This window comes from Hydractinia symbiolongicarpus, chromosome 1, assembly GCF_029227915.1.
Source record: "Hydractinia symbiolongicarpus strain clone_291-10 chromosome 1, HSymV2.1, whole genome shotgun sequence".
In the NCBI taxonomy this organism is placed as follows: Eukaryota; Metazoa; Cnidaria; class Hydrozoa; order Anthoathecata; family Hydractiniidae; genus Hydractinia; species Hydractinia symbiolongicarpus.
The window spans coordinates 13,685,922-13,705,090 of record NC_079875.1 but is presented as its reverse complement, the minus strand read 5'-3'; the positions used below and the strand labels follow the sequence as shown (position 1 = coordinate 13,705,090).

Genomic DNA, 19,169 nt, shown 5'->3' with positions numbered 1-19,169 from the left:
ATATGTAACCAATATTGTAGTTTATTTTGTAAAACTAGAAGTTTTATATGGATAGTAAATATACAAAAACTGTCGACATGTCGCAGAGGTCTACACTAAGATTTCTAGATGTACTAAGCGGTCGGAATATGGCCTTTTTATCGTGTCACCCCTGATATCAAAAAGGCGAAATGAGGTTCTGGGAAAGGAGTTGCGTAGATTGAATTAACCGCAAAATAGATAGTAATGAGCCGAATAGTGCTAAGAAATATATGTACAAATTTAAACAACAATTGACAATAGGGATGAAAATATGAATTTTTAAAACACTCTAATGTTCTTCTTCATTATATTTTCTGAAATGGTCAGTGCGTAGGAATTTATTTGCTACCAATGATAAGTGATCCTCAGGCAGATTAAACTGTACTTCAATAAAAATACTTCAATGTACGGTGATAGAAATGTTACACTGGCTCAATACAACACATCTTAGTACATTTTAACAAGAGAAAGCTCCTGTATAATGACTCATAATATTTTTCAATAGTTATTTACATTTTGCCCGAAACCTTCACTAACTTTTTCAGTTGCTGACAACAATAGGAGCATCAATAATCTGTGGCTTGAAAAACATTTTGGCGTTATTTTTACTTTTCCTATATCTAGAAATATAAACAAAACACATTGTTTTTACTCATTCTATAAATGCTAACATCCCCAAATCACTCCCTCTTTCAAACATAGTTTCCCCAAATTTTGGTGTTAGCTACCACTTTTGTGAACATGCATTTCTCAATTACCTTTACACATAGCAATACGCTATTTCTATAAAAGAAATTTAACTGATTACCTCTCCTTTGTGGCAAGACAAACACAAAAAATAAAGAAAAACAGTTCCTGGTTGATGCCAAGTTGTGCCTGGGATCTACAATCGTGCACAAAATTAATGAAACAAAGGCGATTTTTTCATTACCTAAACACGGTCCAAAATGTCTAGTTGATCATGTGAAAAATTAGAATATTTTCTGACGCTGAAGTGAATGTCTTGCAGGAAAAAATGGCATATTTTCTGCCAGGTTGGCAAACAGCATCAACCCGCCAATTCGCCGCAGTCGGTAGGCTGCGTAAGTGCTACTTTTAAAGATGCCTAGGTTAGGTGATTAGCGTTCAAAAGAAGCAAGTCGCACATTTTAACACAACCGCGTTACGGAGTAATCCATGTTATGGTCCATAAGGTGCCTGAAAATTGAGAAACATGACCATAATGACCGTAATAACAATTAGCATTTAAGAGTCGATATGTAACCAAATAACCTAAGACCCTAAGTATTAAGTCTGCTGTTAGCATTAACAAGTTCAAGTTGGGTGAATCTAGTATAGAAGTAACCTTTGTGACTACTTGTGGAAAGAAACATCGACATTTGGAACGAATTTGACGATACGGTAAGGAATTTTTCAATATTCTTTTAATAAACACATGACTATGACCAAACTTTCCGATAAGCAACAATCGTAAACATAGAAGATTCGTTGGCTATTGATTTTTTGTTAGTCGGAGCGTGCGTCACGGCACGGCTTAGTGAAGGACCTGCCTGACGTGATAGCTAAACCTGGATTTCTGACGAGTCAGCTTGATGCTAAACAAATTAGTCCTTGGTATTGTCTGAAGGTTCCGCACGTAATAAGAGTTAAATGTAACTTTTAGACGCAACTAGGAGCGATACTATGTTTATGTTATATATATCCAATCCCAACAACATTCTCCGAAGATTTGCAGCCTTCTCAGAACGTTTTCTGTGTTTGTTTTGCAATATGATCCAGAAAATTCAAAAGTAATAAAGACCAATAACAATACAAAACGCTTTGCTGTTGCTCAACAACATCAACAACAACACTTCAAGAATACTTTTAATAGAAGTTTTACACGGTTTTTCTCTTGCATTTGTTTTCTTTTTAACCTTGGATTGACAACCAGTACTGAAAACATCTAGTTAGTGTGAGTTGCAAATGGTATGCATATTTGAAGAAAAAACAAGATTTAAGAAAAAGCATAGTGAGCCTAAGTGATGAGTAACATATTTTGTTTTTATTTCAAAGCATATGATCAATCTTGGTAACATTTATTACATGCTTGTCAAATGAAATTTCTGAAGATAATTTGGCGTGGATTTAATTAAAAGATTTTTCGGCGTGGTTAAATTGAACGACTTAAAAGTTTACAAGGTTTGTGGTGTGAATTCATTTTGGGAATGATAACAAGCGATTAATTTTCCTAAAATCTGTTCCATATTTGGTGAAACGAAGAGCTGTGCGCAACACGGTATATTACGATATTCACTAGTCCACTTTTTCCTCTGTTAAAAGCGTAAAATCCTCTTAAGCCGATCTGAATTTTTTCTCTGCTTCATTATCAAGGATTTTCTACGCCCATGATTTTCAATTGCGCCCGTCTTTTAAAGGAACTGCGACTCTGTGTTAAGATGGAAATAAAGTAATAAGGTTGTAAACAAACTAAAAGATGTCACACCTCGGTTCCCAGATTGGGGTAATAAAGGGGCACATTGCCTTTTTCACTTCTTTGCTTACTTTAAAGTCCAATTTTGTCCAAGAACTAGGCAAAAACCAAGCATAGAAGGCTGGAAAGCCACTTACAGACTTGCGAAATCTATCCAATTGCGAAAGCCATTGTAATGCCTCCCAGAGTTAATAACATAAGGAAGTAATTTCCCCATATACAATTTATCTTCATCCCGTCCGCTTCTCAGGTGTGGGAAGCCCGGTGTTTCGTGAATACCGCATTTACGATATTTCTCGTTCATGTTTACTTTGTTCGTTATTTATCGATCTCTCTTGTTATTTATTCTTTGATTACTAACCTTTCGCTTAAAGCAAAATTCTAAAATGCGAATTCTAACTTAAAATCAGGTTACATTACGCGGACTTTGTATAGCTAATTAATTTCTGTTTAAATGTAATATGCGATTACATCGAGCAAAGCAAAAAATGACTCAGCTTTTTATAACAAAGAGTACGCGCGTTACCCATAACAACAACGATTTCCCTCATGTAAAAGCAAAATGGTAGACACAGCTGAACAAACCACGAGGCACGCTAGCTCTGTTTATAAGACAAATGTATACACTGTCTGTATACCCTTTTTATTCCACTCGTAGCAAAATTATATTTATAATCAGCATCAACATCGCCACATATTTACAAAGATTTTAGAACCGCACATTGACATGGGAAAATAGGATAACAAATAACTCACTTGTTTTGGTTTACTTTTAGATTTTCAAAAGATTCTTCTTCTAAAAATTAGTTCTTTTAGTGTATAGCTAGCTAGCATATGGTCCTCCCTCACACCCGAGCAGAAAGCGGTATATGAAAGGCCTGTGTGTCTGATGAAGCCCTCGTTTCTTAGGTCATCCCTTTACCCACACAACATCCTTTCTCTACATGCGATACTTCGAATCCTTCACTGGAGAGTAGGGACAGCCAATCAAAAAACATGGAAATTGAGAGCTGGGAGTCAGAATATCCAAAACAAAACACAATCACTTTTTCAAGACTGAATACAATACTTTAATCAGAAAAATTATAAGGGAAAACAATTTTGTGATTTTTGGCCATTTTGAAGAAAACGAAATTTTAAAAACGACCACTGACAAAAGTACAGACTTTCTAATTTTTCGATTAACGAAAATTTAACCAAAAAATTGAGTTCTTTTACTTTTTGTACATAACTAAATAAATTTAAGGCGTACTTAATCCTATTTTCACCCACATATTTGAAGGTGTTGTTGTTTGATTTAGACAAAATCTGGCTTGTTTCAACAAAAACCTCGCTTTTGATGTTTTCTGCACATTACATTTATTAAAATTGGCATGCTGTCAAAAATGGTTATCAGCGCCTCTGAGAGCGCCTAAATTTAGGAACTCAGGAACTATGATTATAAGTAAACCATATCTACATTTTATCAAATCGGTCTTAAACATACCATACCAAGTTTCAAGTCATTATTTAAGGCTCCAGGATTGCAGGCTTTTAACTATTACGAAAAGTGCGAGTTTTAGACCGCCAAAACTAAAATGGCCACCGGGATTACCGATTGTTCTAAGACGATAAATCATAGTTATTTTACATCTGCAAACTTTCAATTTCAGTAACACCTTAACAACGTGGTGCCAATAAAAATATTAGGGAAGACACAGAGTCTAATTTAAGAGTGAGGGCTTATTTATTCGAGTCATAAGACATACTTTGATTTGAAGATAATACAATAAAATGAAATATACATTGATCCAAGGTAACAAAAAAAACTTTAATCGAAATTAATTAGAGGCATTCTAATTCCAAATTTAAAACGTATAATTAACTTATAAACAGATTATGTGAGACTGGGGGCTTATTTATTGGAATGGAATATATTCTCAGATGATGCTTATCATAAAATGGAGCTTGTTCAGTCATACGGTCTTGCATATAGTTTTCCTTTACAAGGTTTATCAAATTTTTTTAAAAATTGTTCTCCCTTGGTATATCTGCGAGATAGTGTCCTCAACTTGTCCTTAAACTTGTTTGTGCTACAGGTTTTGTGACTAGCTATAGCTAACTACATCTTTAATAATTCATGCTCAATCGAAAGCACTTAGGAGACCAGTTATGACAAATACTAATATAGCCCTAGAAAAACCGTGAGGACAAAGTTGATTCACCATAACCTTATTAGCTGCTAAATACGTGTCAATAGGTGGCCTTGTGGTTATGGTGTTTGCTTCGTAATCACAAGGTCCGTGGTTCGGTCCACAGCGCGGTCATGTTTAGCAAGTGCCTTTACCACCGCTACGGGTCAACCCATGCCATGTGAAGGAAATTGAGTAGGCTAGTCGGTGTATACCTGATGTAAACATTCAGAACACAGAGCCGACATTATTAGCAGTGTTTCCAACACTGAAGTGGCTTTAACCTGTATAAATATTCAGAATAATAAAAAGCTAAAATATTTAAACTTCGTTTATTATATATGTATTTCATATGACAAGTTATATTAAGTTTAAGTTATTGCTAATTAAATAAAGCTATGTAATTAATTTTTTTCTTATGCTGATATTTTCAAATTTATAATGTTCGCCTCTGATCACGTGACTGTATTTTTTGTTTTATTGAGTGATCTCCCGCTGCTGACATTAGCATACTGAGACTTCCATCGCTAAATATCATCGCATAGTATCCTTAAGAATATTCGTAATTTGCTCTTAGGGCATTTGCGCTATTCGAGGTTATCAACAGACAAAGAGCGGAATTAGCCCCGGCCCTAGGACCTTTTATCGCTTATTTTTGTCCCCGATTTTAAAAGTCGAAAAGGTGCCTTGTAGTCGGCGGTGGAGCAATGTAGACCACGCGGCAATTGATGTTCTTTTACCAAGAGAGGCCACGTGAAAAAAACTGGAATTTCCCTTTCTCTTTTGATTGACATAATTATTTTAATTTATACTAATATTTACAACCTCGATCCCAGGACACGTTGTCTCTTTTTGCATATCGGACGGCGAGACCTATTTTCGTCAGACCTATCAATAAGCGCAGCGCCGATGAGAGACAATAAGCCCTGGGAACGAGGTTGTAATATTTATTTAATAATGATTACAAAATAGTGACACTTTTACAACAATATTCATTTTGGAAAAAAGACGTGCTCGACGTGTAGATGTATGTAAACTTTTGTTATGAATGTTGGCTACGCAACTTATTATATTCAAAATTATTTGACATTATTGTTGTTGTAGATTTTAAATTTATAACTTTACAAACTAATATAATTTGATGGCGAGAGTTCCAAAATTTAAAAATGGCAGCATGTGGTAAACAAACAACAAATCAGAACGGAGAGGATTATCGACACAGAGTTTTATCGCATTTTTAATGTAGTTATAACTTTGCATATAGAATATATTTGCTATCTTTAAAGTTTGGAAATATCTTTTTAGGTAGTCAGATGGTTGTATACACATGCTTGCAAGCGTTAAATGACACGATAAGTTACCTATTGATACAGAAATTTAAGCAGCCTCTGAGCAGCCTTTGCTTACTTATATTACTTATAAGTAAACAAGGCTAACTTGCCACTTAGTAGCCCATTCGTGCCTACTATCACTTTGTTTTTTCTAAAGGGGAATTCCCAATAACTTCTGTGTGATTGTTGTTGTTGTGGTAACACGTATTGTCTTACAATAAACCTTGTGAATATTCCTTGGAAAAACAGCAGTGTAATTCTTTGCTTAGCCCATATATAACCGCATATTACCCTTAACATTGTAGTCATACTTCACGCCACCCAAAATTTTGTGCACTATTTTTATCCAGTTTAGGTCATACTCTGTATCTTTGCAATATTTCAACTTTTCAGTTTGTGTTTAGTCAGGAATCATTAAAACCACTACACGCTATATGGTTAGTATCACAACCCCCTTTTACATGCTAATGTGATTTATAAAATAAGAGATTAGTAGTTGATGGTCTAAGGTATAATAGGTATTCTGAGCATTATTAGTTGAGACACACAGCATAATTTGTTTTACCGCTAAGAAACCGGAATAGTTACTCAAGAGTTACTATGGGTCGTAAATGAATTTTCTGCAGTCAGAATATGACCGAGAGTTTTGATTGGTTAATTTTTTTGTCCTTTACTCACGTGATCATTATCAGAAAATCCTTTGTTTGAGCACGAACGGATCACTAACCCGAGCAAATATACTAGTACATTATAAAACGGTGCTGGTTTGTGTTTATTTAATTTGGGGTTTGCTCCTAGAATTTAGAATTTTAGGGAATTGCTTTGACACATTTGCCTCTAAGCTTTCGTTTAAGAGAAACCAAATGTTGATATCCTCGAAGAAAGCTTAGTTAATTGGACTAGGGTATTCTGGGTATTCTAGGTTTCTTATAAAGAAAATGTCTTGATTTATCATAGGTTTAAATAAGTAAACAGAGGATTTACCACTACAATTACAAGTATGGGAAACTTTTTTGGGAGGAGACTAAAGAAGGTAATACTATTTTTCACTCTGTTATACTCAAAACTGATTAACGGCTTTGACAAATTCCAGTGATTTAACTAGCTGGGCTTTGTATCCACATACTGCTACCCCTAAAAGATCTAATTTCCGCGAATTCCTCACAACATACAACAGTGCTCCTTGAAATACGAAAATTCGAGGGATTTTAAAGTATTGTATCGGTAAAAAAGGGGACATAAAAACAGGCGGTTAGAATGTTTATTAAAAAAAATTGATCGTATCTAATGTTTTTTAGGACAATGCCAAACTTAGGGAAGAGAATCAAAAATTAAAGAATAAGCTTAATGAAGCCAAAAAGGTATTGTATATCACATTGATGTATTTTTCTTCAGCGCTTTTACCTTTCCACATAACTATGGTTAAAACCACATTATAAGCTTTATGTAAAAAAGATGAATATACGTATTCTTTACAATGTGGCATTCAATGCTTCGCTAGTTGTTTCAAGCTTAATTTCTGCATAAAACATAATTCCTGGTGTTTAAAGTTTTTGGCATATATGTTTCTGTGTAATTTGCCAATTCTATTTGTAGAAACAAAAACAAATGGAAAATTTAATTGCACAAGTCAGTAAGTAAACAAATTTCTTTAATACTTGTTTTACGAGTCGTCCAACTGTGGAAATCTCCACGTGCTCATCCGGAATTTAAAATCGTTCGTCACAACAAAGTGGATAAAAATATATCGCATTTGCTCTTTTTTGGATTGTGTATTTAATATAGAGACTTTTTTAATATGTTTAGCTTATAAATCTTTTTATCGCGCATGTAAAAGTCCCATCGTGTCCCATTACAAAAATAAATTTTAACAACACATAAAAATAGTCCCTGTGGACACAAATATTGTTGCTGAGCAACACAGGGACAAAATAGATTTATTTTCATTTGTTGCAGGGACAATTTTGTTGCAGAGAGAAGTTTTGTGCTGCCGACAATTTTTTGAAATGTTTCATTGTGTCGCCCGCCTTTGAAGTTTGTTTCAACATATTTTCTATTAACCAAATAAAATTACCCATAAAATCTTTACCTTCAGTATGCGATTCTTTCATTCGTTGTAAAGAGACTCAAAAAAAGTTGAGCGTTTGCCCTTATTTGATGATACCAACTTTTGATGGTACATTCTTCCGCCAGGGGCCTTCTATCACGTTTCCAGATTCATCTTTTTTGCTGGTTTTTGTAGTGGCTACACACGTAACATTTTCAGGCGCATTGAATGAAACACTTCCCGTTACATGCGCATGAAAAAAGCCCCTTGTGTCGCCCTAGCTTAAACATCATGCTAATTTAGCGAAGTCTTAAATTAAATTCGCCGAATTTAATCCAACGCTCAAAATCCAAATTTTTTAATCAACACATTTAAGTTAAAACTTTAAACCTAAATTAACTCGAACTCTAACATACTTCATAAAAATTGAATTTAGGAGAAAATGATATCAAACAGAAAAAAGCTACTGCTTCAAGGTTTCCCGGACGAAAAATGCGGCCATCACGTAGTTTTGACGAGATCCGAGTTATGCAACGGGCAGTCGTGTCCCAGATTGAGGAGGTAAAGAAAACAAAACTGTTGTAACCCAAATTATATTGATTAATTGTTAAAACATATTGTTTTCCTAAAGGTCGACGAACTGCTATTTTGTAGTGAAGATTCTCCATCCCGATTTCCACAGCAGCTGCCTAGACCACGATTTTATCGAGACCAAGAGGTAAAGTTCCCTATCTGTAAAATAACGACTTTAAGTTAGCAACAGTTTGATAAATCAATTATTCACCTTTAAAAGACACACTTTCCTTGAATAATAACCCAACTTCATTATTATTATTAAAATTATTTACACATGATAGCCTCTCAGTCCCTATTGGTACTGCTATCAACGAAGGTGCTGCGAAGGGGGTCCCAGTGCATTTAAAGCTTCCCTTTGAGCTGCGAAAGTAATGCAAGCACAGCAATCGTCAACTAGACAACCGCCTAAGATATTAAACCTATTCTCACGCTGAGCGTTAAGCAGAAAGGATAGATTTACAATTTTATAGTGCCTGGCATGACTCGGCCGAGGATTGAACCCAAGACCTTCCGCATCAGGAGCGAACTCTTTAGCACAAGGCTACTACTCAGCTAAGAAGCGTCCTTCACAAGTAAACGCTATTCCAAAATAAATCTCTTTTTAAAAAGCGACATCCTGAGATAAGTAAGAGGTTGGAAAATATCATTTCGGGCATACAACTTGATTATAAATAAAATAACTAAAAGCTTAATCATTGTGAAAATTAGAGGGATGTAAAACGATTTTCTTTAAAAACTATATATTCGTCTACACATTCCAGTAGACATCATCAGAGTGTAATTTTTTACAAATTAAAAGTTAGTAAGCGTTTCTATGGATACATAAATATTATATAAAAACAGTAATAAAAAATAACGACCTAATTTAACAATTTCAATGGCACTGATTGTTCTTGAACATTCATGGTTGGTTTAACGTGCTTAATATGTAATGCTTTTGCCAACTTTCTTTTGAATTTGTTGTTTCTATAGCCACCAGACAGAAATTCAAAATCGTCTATGGTGACACTTTGATGGCCAGATTTCTGTACATGTTCAACCAAATGTGACTTTTTATCACGTCCATGGTGGTCCGTCATTATTTACTAACGTTTCTTTAGACTTCACAATTGAAATTATTCTTAAACGAATTTACACTAACAAGGAAATTAAGACGAATATACCTAAACAACAAATGAAAGAACTTCTCATACTTTCCACAAAAATATTCATTTTAGCTATAATAACGAAATTTTTATACAAACTGATGGTGTTGCAATGGGATCGCCGTTAAGCCCAGTCCTTGCAGGTATATTCATGGTTCAGTTAGAAAGAACAATTCTACCATCCTTGAAAGATCAAATGAGCCCATGGAGAAGGTATGTTGACGACACTATTGCGTACATAAAAGAAGGTTCAATAGATTTTGTTATGTCGAAATTGAACAATTTCCATAACAACATTAAATTCACATATGAAACAGAGAATGGTACTATTGCTTTCTTGGGTGTACTTGTAATAAGGAAAGAATTTGGAATCCAAACCACAGTATATCGTAAAAGTACTAATAACAATATATATCTTCATTAGCAGTCGTTTGCACCAACCACATGGAAAAGAGGTACATTACAAACCTTAGTGTCTATAGCATTCAAAGTATGTTCCAACGAAGAGCATTTACAAAAAGAAGTTCTACACCTTAAGAAAGTGTTTAGAGACATAAATGGCTATCCAAAATGGGTTATTGAACAAACATTTGAAAAGGCTAAACATTTGAACACAGTAGTACAGCCAACTCAACACACAGTATCAAATACTGATATAGAAGAGCATTTTTTGAAGTTACCATATAAAGGAAAATTGGGAGAAACGACTATGAAGTCATTACGTAACACTTTGAAAAATGTTATATTTGCAAACAATACGTGTAAAATTATCTACACAGGAACAAAACTAAGTTCGAAATTCAATGTTAAAGATAAGATTGAAAAAAAACACAAACATGACATGATATGTAGGGCCACATGTCCTGATCAAAATTGTGAATCTACGTATATAGGAGAAGTAGGTAGAAGATTTGCAGAACGCATCACGGATCACCATGGATGTGATAAAAAGTCATATTTGGTTGAACATGTACAGAAATCTGGCCACGAAAGTGTCACCATAGACGATTTTGAAATTCTATCTGGTGGCTATAGAAACAACAAATTCAAAAGAAAGTTGGCGGAAACATTACATATTAAGCACGTTAAACCAACCATGAATGTTCAAGAACAATCAGTGCCATTAAAATTGTTGAATTAGGTCGTTATTTTTTATTACTGTTTTTATATAATATATATGTATCCATAGAAACGCTTACTAACTTTTAATTTGTAAAAAATTACACTCTGATGATGTCTACTAGAATGTGTAGACGAATTATAGTTTTTTAAGAAAATCGTCTTAAATCCCTCTGATTTCCACAATGATTAAGCTTCTGGTTATTTTATTTATAATCAAGTAAGAGCTTATTTTTTAATTTAAAGATTTTATGAAAACAAGCATCTCGTGCAAAGGAGAATGTAATTAGAGAATGTAATGCGCAGTTGTTACAGGCATTCGCAAAAAAAAATTACCCTATATGGTAAAAAAACGCTATTTTTATTTGTTTAAAAGGAGAAAACTATGCGAATAGTGTCCTTGCACGAATATCTTCAATCGCCAACTTAGCAAAAACAAGTTTACGTTCAAATGGCTGGAGCTTAATTGATACACTATGACACTCTGTAGGCTAAACATACATATGAATTATCCAAACAAACAAAAGTTTTGTTAAATAAAATTCCCTTTTGAACATGAAATTTCACAGTACCTTAAAACCTGTTGCTAAAGGTTAATGTCTGTCTACTTATTTCACAGATGCTGGCATTGGATGGTTATAACAACCCATTGTTACCATATACAGGCGAAAATTTTGGTTCGGTTGATGCCAAAAGCATTGGTATTGAGGTAAGTACGACTTTATCTCCATGGTAAGAGAAAATAAACTAAACTCAAAAATAAAGGTAACTAGTTAATGCTCAAGAGCTCAGGCGTTTATGTCCACCAGAAACACCAGAGGAAGATATCTCTATTGTATCTTCGTCCGAAGTACCGGACGAAGATATGTAATTGGCTTCTTCTTTGGAAATACTTGAACAGGATAAATGCTTTGTACGTATTTAGTTTGTATGCTCTTCAAGAAAACAGAACAAGAAGTGCTTTGCATCTACTTTGAAAAGGCCGGACCAATATGTATAATTTGCATGCGCACACAGAACGCTAAACTTGGATACTTATACGTTGCGAAAAATTTAAAAGATTGTTTGTACAACTTTTTTTAACACATTACAAACGTTCGCAAATCCAGCGCTCGTTTTATTTAGAATTTGATGACATTTTGTTTGTTATTTTATGCGGATTTCTAAAGCCTTTTATGCAGGAGACATCGCCAAATCGGAAATTTTCATATAAATTTTTGTTCTAGAAGATGAATCAGAAGAAAAAATTGTCGTTTGAAATTGGCAAAAAAATGAACATTCGCGGAAATTAATTTTCGCAAACTTGGCAAATAGCAAGTTTTAAAATAATTTTCGCAGGAAATTATTTTCGTAAAATTGGCAAAAACTCACGAAAATGCGCGAAAATTAATTTCCGACCAAATTTAATCCTTTAAGATATCGTGTTACGCTGCTTTCATTAACAAATTACAACATAATATTACTTTCAACGTGTAGATATCCTTCTTTATAGGTGCCACACTTAGGTAGCAGGAGTTGTGCCATACCTGTGCCAAACTCAGGTACGTGTTTACGTAAATGTTTTATAACTCCATATGCGTCTTCACTGGTGCTAAAGCTCTGATAAAAGTTCAAAAAACAATAGTAACTGACACCAGGGTGAGTGTTTAGTACAGGTCAACCAAAACACAATTTGTTGCGACGTCGGTGTAAACAAAAACACAGTTAAAAGTCCTTCATTACCCAGTTCAGCTAAAACAATCACTTACTAATTTTATTTTGCGGAAAAAGTTTTGTAAAATTATCTTTACAAAATTATTCGTAGGCAAAAAAATAAACCCTGTTGTCTAATTACATCAATAAACAGAAATTATTGAACGGAATTATTAGCTATGATATAATATAGATATTATCATGTCATAGCCTCAAATAAACTCGCTAGTTCATGACATGATAATATTTATATTATTCAATGACATAAACTGAACAGATAAGTGATAATATTTTTAAAATGCATTTGGCTGCTTTCACTTTTTAGCTATAACCCCAGCACAAGAAAAAATAATGTTAGCTATGATGAAAAAAACCCTTATACTAAAATGATTAAAAACATTAATCAATAAGGCTAGCTAGCTACCTAGCTGGCTTTATATAATCTTCCACCAAAATCAGTTTGTTTAAAATTTATATATGACAAGAAAACGTGAAAGAATATTTATTTTAACATTGCAATGGAAATATTACAAAAAAAGCCTTTATAAAAAAAAAAAAAAATAAATAAAAAAATGAAAGAGGGACCCACAAACCTTAGCGCAAAACCACTAGACCACTTCCAAACCAAAATGACCTTCGTTCGCGTTGCCTTGTCTTCAGCAGAAGAGTCAAAAAAATGTGACAATGAAATCCAATCGTTCTTGTACCTGAAAATATCCTTTGTTTGGGTTGTTTGTCCCTGTGCTAGTGGGTCGTATTTCGTGCGCCATTAACACCACTTTACGTTACGAACACAGAGACTAACTATTTTAATTTAATGAATCTGATTTGCTATGTGTTTGCAAAGAGGCTTAAAAATTCCTTTAACCCTATTCGGTCCGGGGTTTTTCGAACATACTTTGACCGGGGGGGGGGGGCGGATTTCGCCCCCCCCCCCAATAACTTTTCATAGGATTGTTCAAATTGAATCAAACTTGGCACACTTATAGTACGTCATAAAAGGAACAAAATGGCGGCAATAAACTTTTGCTTGCGTCATATCTTCCGGTTTTTACATGGATCGAATAAAAAATTGCCAAAAATTGACCGAAAATCCGTTTTTTCCCGATTTTTGGGTAAAATCCGACAAAATCGGGAAATCGGATTAGTCACTTGTCAAAATTATTCAAAATGAATCTTCTTGACGAAACAAAGTTGTGTTGCAAGTTTCAAGTTCTAAGGATAATCCTAACAGGAGTTATTATATTTTCCCTATTATAAGGATTTCATAGAGATTTTAGGGGTAGTTTCGAGTAATGGCCAATATCAAAGCCGCTGAATGGTATGGGACCTAAAAATTTAGCATGCAGGTGTCTAATAGATAAATGTTAAAACTCAGTAAGTATCATAGCCATATAAGAAAGCAATCAGGAGTTATTAAAACAAAACCGTCAGGGGGGGGCGGATTCCGCCCCCCCCCCGGACCGAATAGGGTTAACCTCCCTGGTTTTTGTTATTATTGTTTTGTTATTTTCTTATCATTGCACAGATCCTGTTCATCGAAGATTCCTACCGGAGCCCTCACGTAAGTAGTATATCTTTAACAATTTTTTTTAACATTCTATAAGTCAGCTGCTTCTGTTTTCGTTTACGAGGCCAACTGTTTTGATTGGGAACTATTCCTTATTACTCCGATTTCACACTAGCAAAATTTTGTCAAACAATGTAATTTTTTTAAGAACAGAATCGTTATGAACGCTGACTAAATTTTTACTGGGTGGAGGTGCAAAGCCAATGTCGTCTCTAGATTTTAAATTAGCTTTTTAGTCACATGCTGGAAATGAAAAAAGAAGCACTGGAAAGCATAGTAACATTACAACTTTCATTGTTTTTAACCTCGTAGGAACATAACTTTCGTTGTTTTAATCTCATAGATTGCAACTTTTATTGTTTTTACCCTCATAATATCATGACAATTATCATTGTTTTTCATCTCACAGTAACATTACAACTTTCATTGTTTTTTTTATCTCACAGTAACATTACAACTTTCATTGTTTTTTTTATCTCACAGTAACATTACAACTTTCATTGTTTTTTTAATCTCACAGTAACATTACAACTTTCATTGTTTTTTTATCTCACAGTAACAATACAACTTTCATTGTTTTTTTATCTCACAGTAACAATACAACTTTCATTGTTTTTTTTATCTCACAGTAACAATACAACTTTCATTGTTTTTTTTATCTCACAGTAACATTACAACTTTCATTGTTTTTTTTATCTCACAGTAACATTACAACTTTTATTGTTTTTTTTATCTCACAGTAACATTACAACTTTCATTGTTTTTTTATCTCACAGTAACAATACAACTTTCATTGTTTTTTTATCTCACAGTAACAATACAACTTTCATTGTTTTTTTTTATCTCACAGTAACAATACAACTTTCAATGTTTTTTTTATCTCACAGTAACAATACAACTTTCAATGCTTTTTTTATCTCACAGTAACAATACAACTTTCAATGCTTTTTTTATCTCACAGTAACAATACAACTTTCAATGTTTTTTTTATCTCACAGTAACAATACAACTTTCAATGCTTTTTTTATCTCACAGTAACAATACAACTTTCATTGTTTTTTTTATCTCACAGTAACAATACAACTTTCATTGTTTTTTTATCTCACAGTAACAATACAACTTTCATTGTTTTTTTATCTCACAGTAACAATACAACTTTCATTGTTTTTTTTATCTCACAGTAACAATACAACTTTCAATGCTTTTTTTATCTCACAGTAACAATACAACTTTCAATGCTTTTTTTATCTCACAGTAACAATACAACTTTCAATGTTTTTTTTATCTCACAGTAACAATACAACTTTCAATGCTTTTTTTATCTCACAGTAACCTTACAACTTTCATTGTTCTTGATTACTTAATTCCTAGTAACGCCAAGTCAGCAGAGCTACATCAATATGAGAAAACCAATAGCAGGTAAGTGAAAAATTTGCATTTTATTAGAAAGCATTCATGATGCTTTCTACTTATCTTGTTATATTTAATAACAACCTCTGCTTCCCCTGCTCGTGTAACTCGTTTAAAGAATCCCAGCTTCTTTTCCGGGTGCCTTTATATCTACTTATCATTTTGTCCTACTTAGTTAACTAGTCATTTTGTCATATTGTAGAAGAACTACTATGTTTTTCACTAACATATTGCTTGGCAGTGAGTGTGATTCGATCCGCGGTCCCCAGAACTTGGAGCCGCAGACGAACCCACTACACTACGTGCGGCAATACGTAAGTGATGAACAGATAGTTTATCCGGATGGTGTGTATACATAGGTGAATATTTATCATGCACATCCCTATTTCATTCTCAACAGAGAATGCTTCACCCCGATCAAACCTCTGAACATGACGGGCGAGTATAATGCGTGTAAGCCATATTGTAGAAAATTATAATTATTTTGTAATTGTTCTATACTCTTTAAATACGAATCTTAGAAGAATCAATGGTCGATGCATCACAACCCTTTACCAACATCAACAACATCATCAAAAAATGTTGTTCTCAAATTTTTGCGAGGCTTTATTTTGTCGAATAAGCTCTTTTCAAAATTTTCACGAGGATTAATTTTTGCTAATTGGGCTTTCTCAAACTTTTGCGAGTACTTATTTTTGCGAATACACCTTTCTCAAATTTCATAAATTATAATAATTGTGACGTCATCCAGAATTTTATAACTGTTCTATGCTCTTTAAATTAGGATATTCAGATAGAATATCAAAGTATCATGACGAAACTGAAGTTTTAAGAGCAATATAATAATCTGGTTGGATTTTATTTAGATTTGAAGAAAATAATTATTTTGAACACAGGCTAATTAGAAAGCTTAGTTATATGAAGGGTTTGACCGTAACTTTTAGCTTGCAATTAAGTCACTTAACGAAAAGAAATATTTACGAAATTAGGTCATTTGTTCTACCATTTGCTAAGGAACTTAGGGATAAGAATTATTTTTAGTATCGACCTCTTTAATTAAGTTGGACATAATTAGGAAACTCGGGAAAGGTTTATTTCGCCGAAATTCGCGAAAATTAATCCTTGCGAAAATTAATCCACTTAAGGTAGTCATTATTTATTATTATTATTACTGTTATTATTATTATTATTATTATTAATTATTAATTCATTTATAGTTGACAAGTTTACAAGAAAATGTAGCTCTGAGGCTAATGAAAGTCAACTTTAAAAACATTAAAAACAATAAATAACTAAATATAAAAAATCTATAAAGAATACCGTATATACAATTTTTTTAAATATTTTAAATAATATGTCAAAGGGTAGACTATGTAGTGGTGGTTCCAGGAACTCAGTCAATCCTCCCAGGCAGGGGACCGCGAGAAAATAATATGCAACCAGATAACAAGGCTAGAATATCCTTATATGATAGCACCCCACTTAAACCGTCGCACCGCAAGACATGTTTAACTGAGTTCCCGCTCCACAACTGACAAAGGAAGACAACGGGGAAACTAAAGAAAACCTAATTCAGGTATAAAAGTTTTGCATATTCTGCAAGGACAATGGTTTGGAATCCAGTTTCTTATTTTGCTTCTAAACTCAATTAAAGTACCAGCGTTCCGATATTCGTTAGGCAAAGAGTTCCAAAGCTTTAACCCAACATTAGACAGTGTTTCGATCCCATATCTCACTGAAAATATTTTGTTACTCTTGAGTTTGTCCTTCCTCAAAATATACACTGGTTCAGGAAAGTTACGGTGCACGTTCTACCAGACAACTCCCTGCAACATTAAACGGCCCACACAGTGTGCCATCTCCCCAATTTCCCTTACATGGCTTGGGTTAACCCGGAGCTATGGTAACATATTGAATCGCCGTCAAAGGGAGTCGAACTCCGGTCTCCTGCACAAGGTGCGAGAGCTATAACCACTAAACTACGGCGCCACTAGACAACCCTTACTAAAATTGGTACGGTTATTCCCCTGGTGAGCTGACTGTTAATATTCCAACCCAAAAAGAGGATAATCGAGTATAAATTTTACTCAATTGTGATTTGTATTGGGACTTTTCACCTTGTCGTTTGGAAAAGTGTATTTTTTACTCTTTTTAAAAATTTAGATTGATATATTTATTGTAGAAGAATAATTATACACAGAAAAGTTGACGTGAGAAATCGTTTATACAAAGAACTGATATGAAAACAACTTCGAAGTTTTATGTTCAATATCATTTAATTTTAAATAAATTGGATAACTTTTTCTCACCGGCAAAAACAGCTGTCCTGTCACCTTGCTTTTCATTAAGTAAAAAACTCACCAGCTTGTCCTTTGTGCTTGTATTGTGCGATAATATCGCGATTAGAATGAGACTTTAATAACACAGTTTTCTATTTACAATAATCTTACATTTTCTTTGTCGCAAATAAGGTGCAACAAAGGTAGTAAATTCAATGTATGCGTGAAATTTAAAAGCACGAAAACTAAACTTACTGTACAAAAATCTCGCGAAAATGTTATGTTACACAATTTTCTGTTTGTAGATTCGTTCGATGTCACTTATCGTGGAAATACCGATTTGATACAAAAAACAGTGAGGCAGTCAAGAGAGAAGCTCAAAGAAAGAGACAAACATGATCAAACACTCTTCCACTACACTGCAAGAAGAGAAAAAAATGACCTACTTCGATATTTGTTGCTATTGGACACAGACTTAACAGTGAACAATGTGGACACTTGGGGCAAAACAGCTTTACACTGGGCTTCGGAAATGGGGCATACTGAAACAGTGCGAATCTTGGTGAGTTTTGATGCAGATCAAACGATTTCTGATCATAATGGATGTTTACCATGTGATGTAATCTGCAGAGTTATGGGAAGCCATGCGGATAGAGAAGAAATACAAAGAATATTACAGCCCCAATACAGCACCTCCATTAATTCGTAAAAAGGCTAAATATACGTACAAGTAAAATGTAAAAGTTGATCCATGCATGCAGTAAATTCACATGATGAAAAGAGTGTCTTTACGAGAAGAAAATGTTTGTGGTTTTCGGGTAAATTCGTAAAAGTTTTGTTCCCGCAAAAAGTATAGTCAATTTCAAGTTGTTTCATTTCCGCAAAATTTTCAAATTAGAAATTGTCGCTGAGAATTTCACTGGACAACACAAAATTCGTAAAACTAATCAGGATTAGCTAACAGAAATTCTGCAAGATGCAACTGATTTTCCCCGGAAAAATTTTTTAATTTTGCGAAACAGCGGCAGTATTTTCCCCAAAAATGGAAAAATCTACTAAAGTACTAAAAGAGCAGTAAAAACACCAGTTTAATAATTAACCTTTCACATCAATACCTAAAGGGAAGAAACTTTTACGGAAATTTCTTGCGCAAAATTTATATTTGTGATGTTGGAATCTATTAGCAAATATATGTTCTGTATGATTGCACTTTAAAAAGCAATTCGTAAGGGGGGGGGGGGGGGGGGGCGGAATCCGCCCCCCCCGGACCGAATAGGGTTAATTTTTGCCGACCTTTCTTACTCGGTAATTATTTAGTTCAGGTTTCTCAACAAA

At 33.9% G+C, this 19,169-nt stretch overlaps 1 protein-coding gene across 2 annotated transcripts; it reads left to right on the top strand.

Moving 5' to 3' along the window:
- Positions 1-1,611: 1,611 nt before the first annotated feature.
- Positions 1,612-19,064, top strand: LOC130641100 (uncharacterized). 2 transcript variants are annotated; one of them, XM_057447763.1, is made up of 12 exons: positions 1,612-1,989; positions 2,077-2,202; positions 6,954-7,029; positions 7,295-7,357; positions 7,593-7,629; positions 8,480-8,604; positions 8,675-8,761; positions 11,503-11,592; positions 12,376-12,424; positions 14,104-14,139; positions 15,517-15,564; positions 18,140-19,064. In XM_057447763.1, exons 3-12 carry the CDS (start codon positions 6,997-6,999, stop codon positions 18,541-18,543), a joined length of 972 nt encoding a protein of 323 aa, XP_057303746.1. In that variant the 5' UTR covers positions 1,612-1,989; positions 2,077-2,202; positions 6,954-6,996; the 3' UTR covers positions 18,544-19,064. The 2 variants fall into 2 exon arrangements, with proteins under 2 accessions (XP_057303746.1, XP_057303754.1); XM_057447771.1 differs by lacking the exons at positions 1,612-1,989; positions 2,077-2,202 and having other exon boundaries at positions 6,142-7,029.
- Positions 19,065-19,169: the final 105 nt, after the last annotated feature.

Excerpts from the sequence above, each read along its gene's own strand:
- LOC130641100 (XM_057447763.1), top strand. The coding sequence starts at position 6,997 with ATGGGAAACTTTTTTGGGAGGAGACTAAAGAAG. Across the intron at positions 7,630-8,479 it reads AAATTTAATTGCACAAGTCA|GAGAAAATGATATCAAACAG; the intron begins GTAAGTAAACAA and ends AATTGAATTTAG. Across the intron at positions 11,593-12,375 it reads CCAAAAGCATTGGTATTGAG|GTGCCACACTTAGGTAGCAG; the intron begins GTAAGTACGACT and ends CCTTCTTTATAG.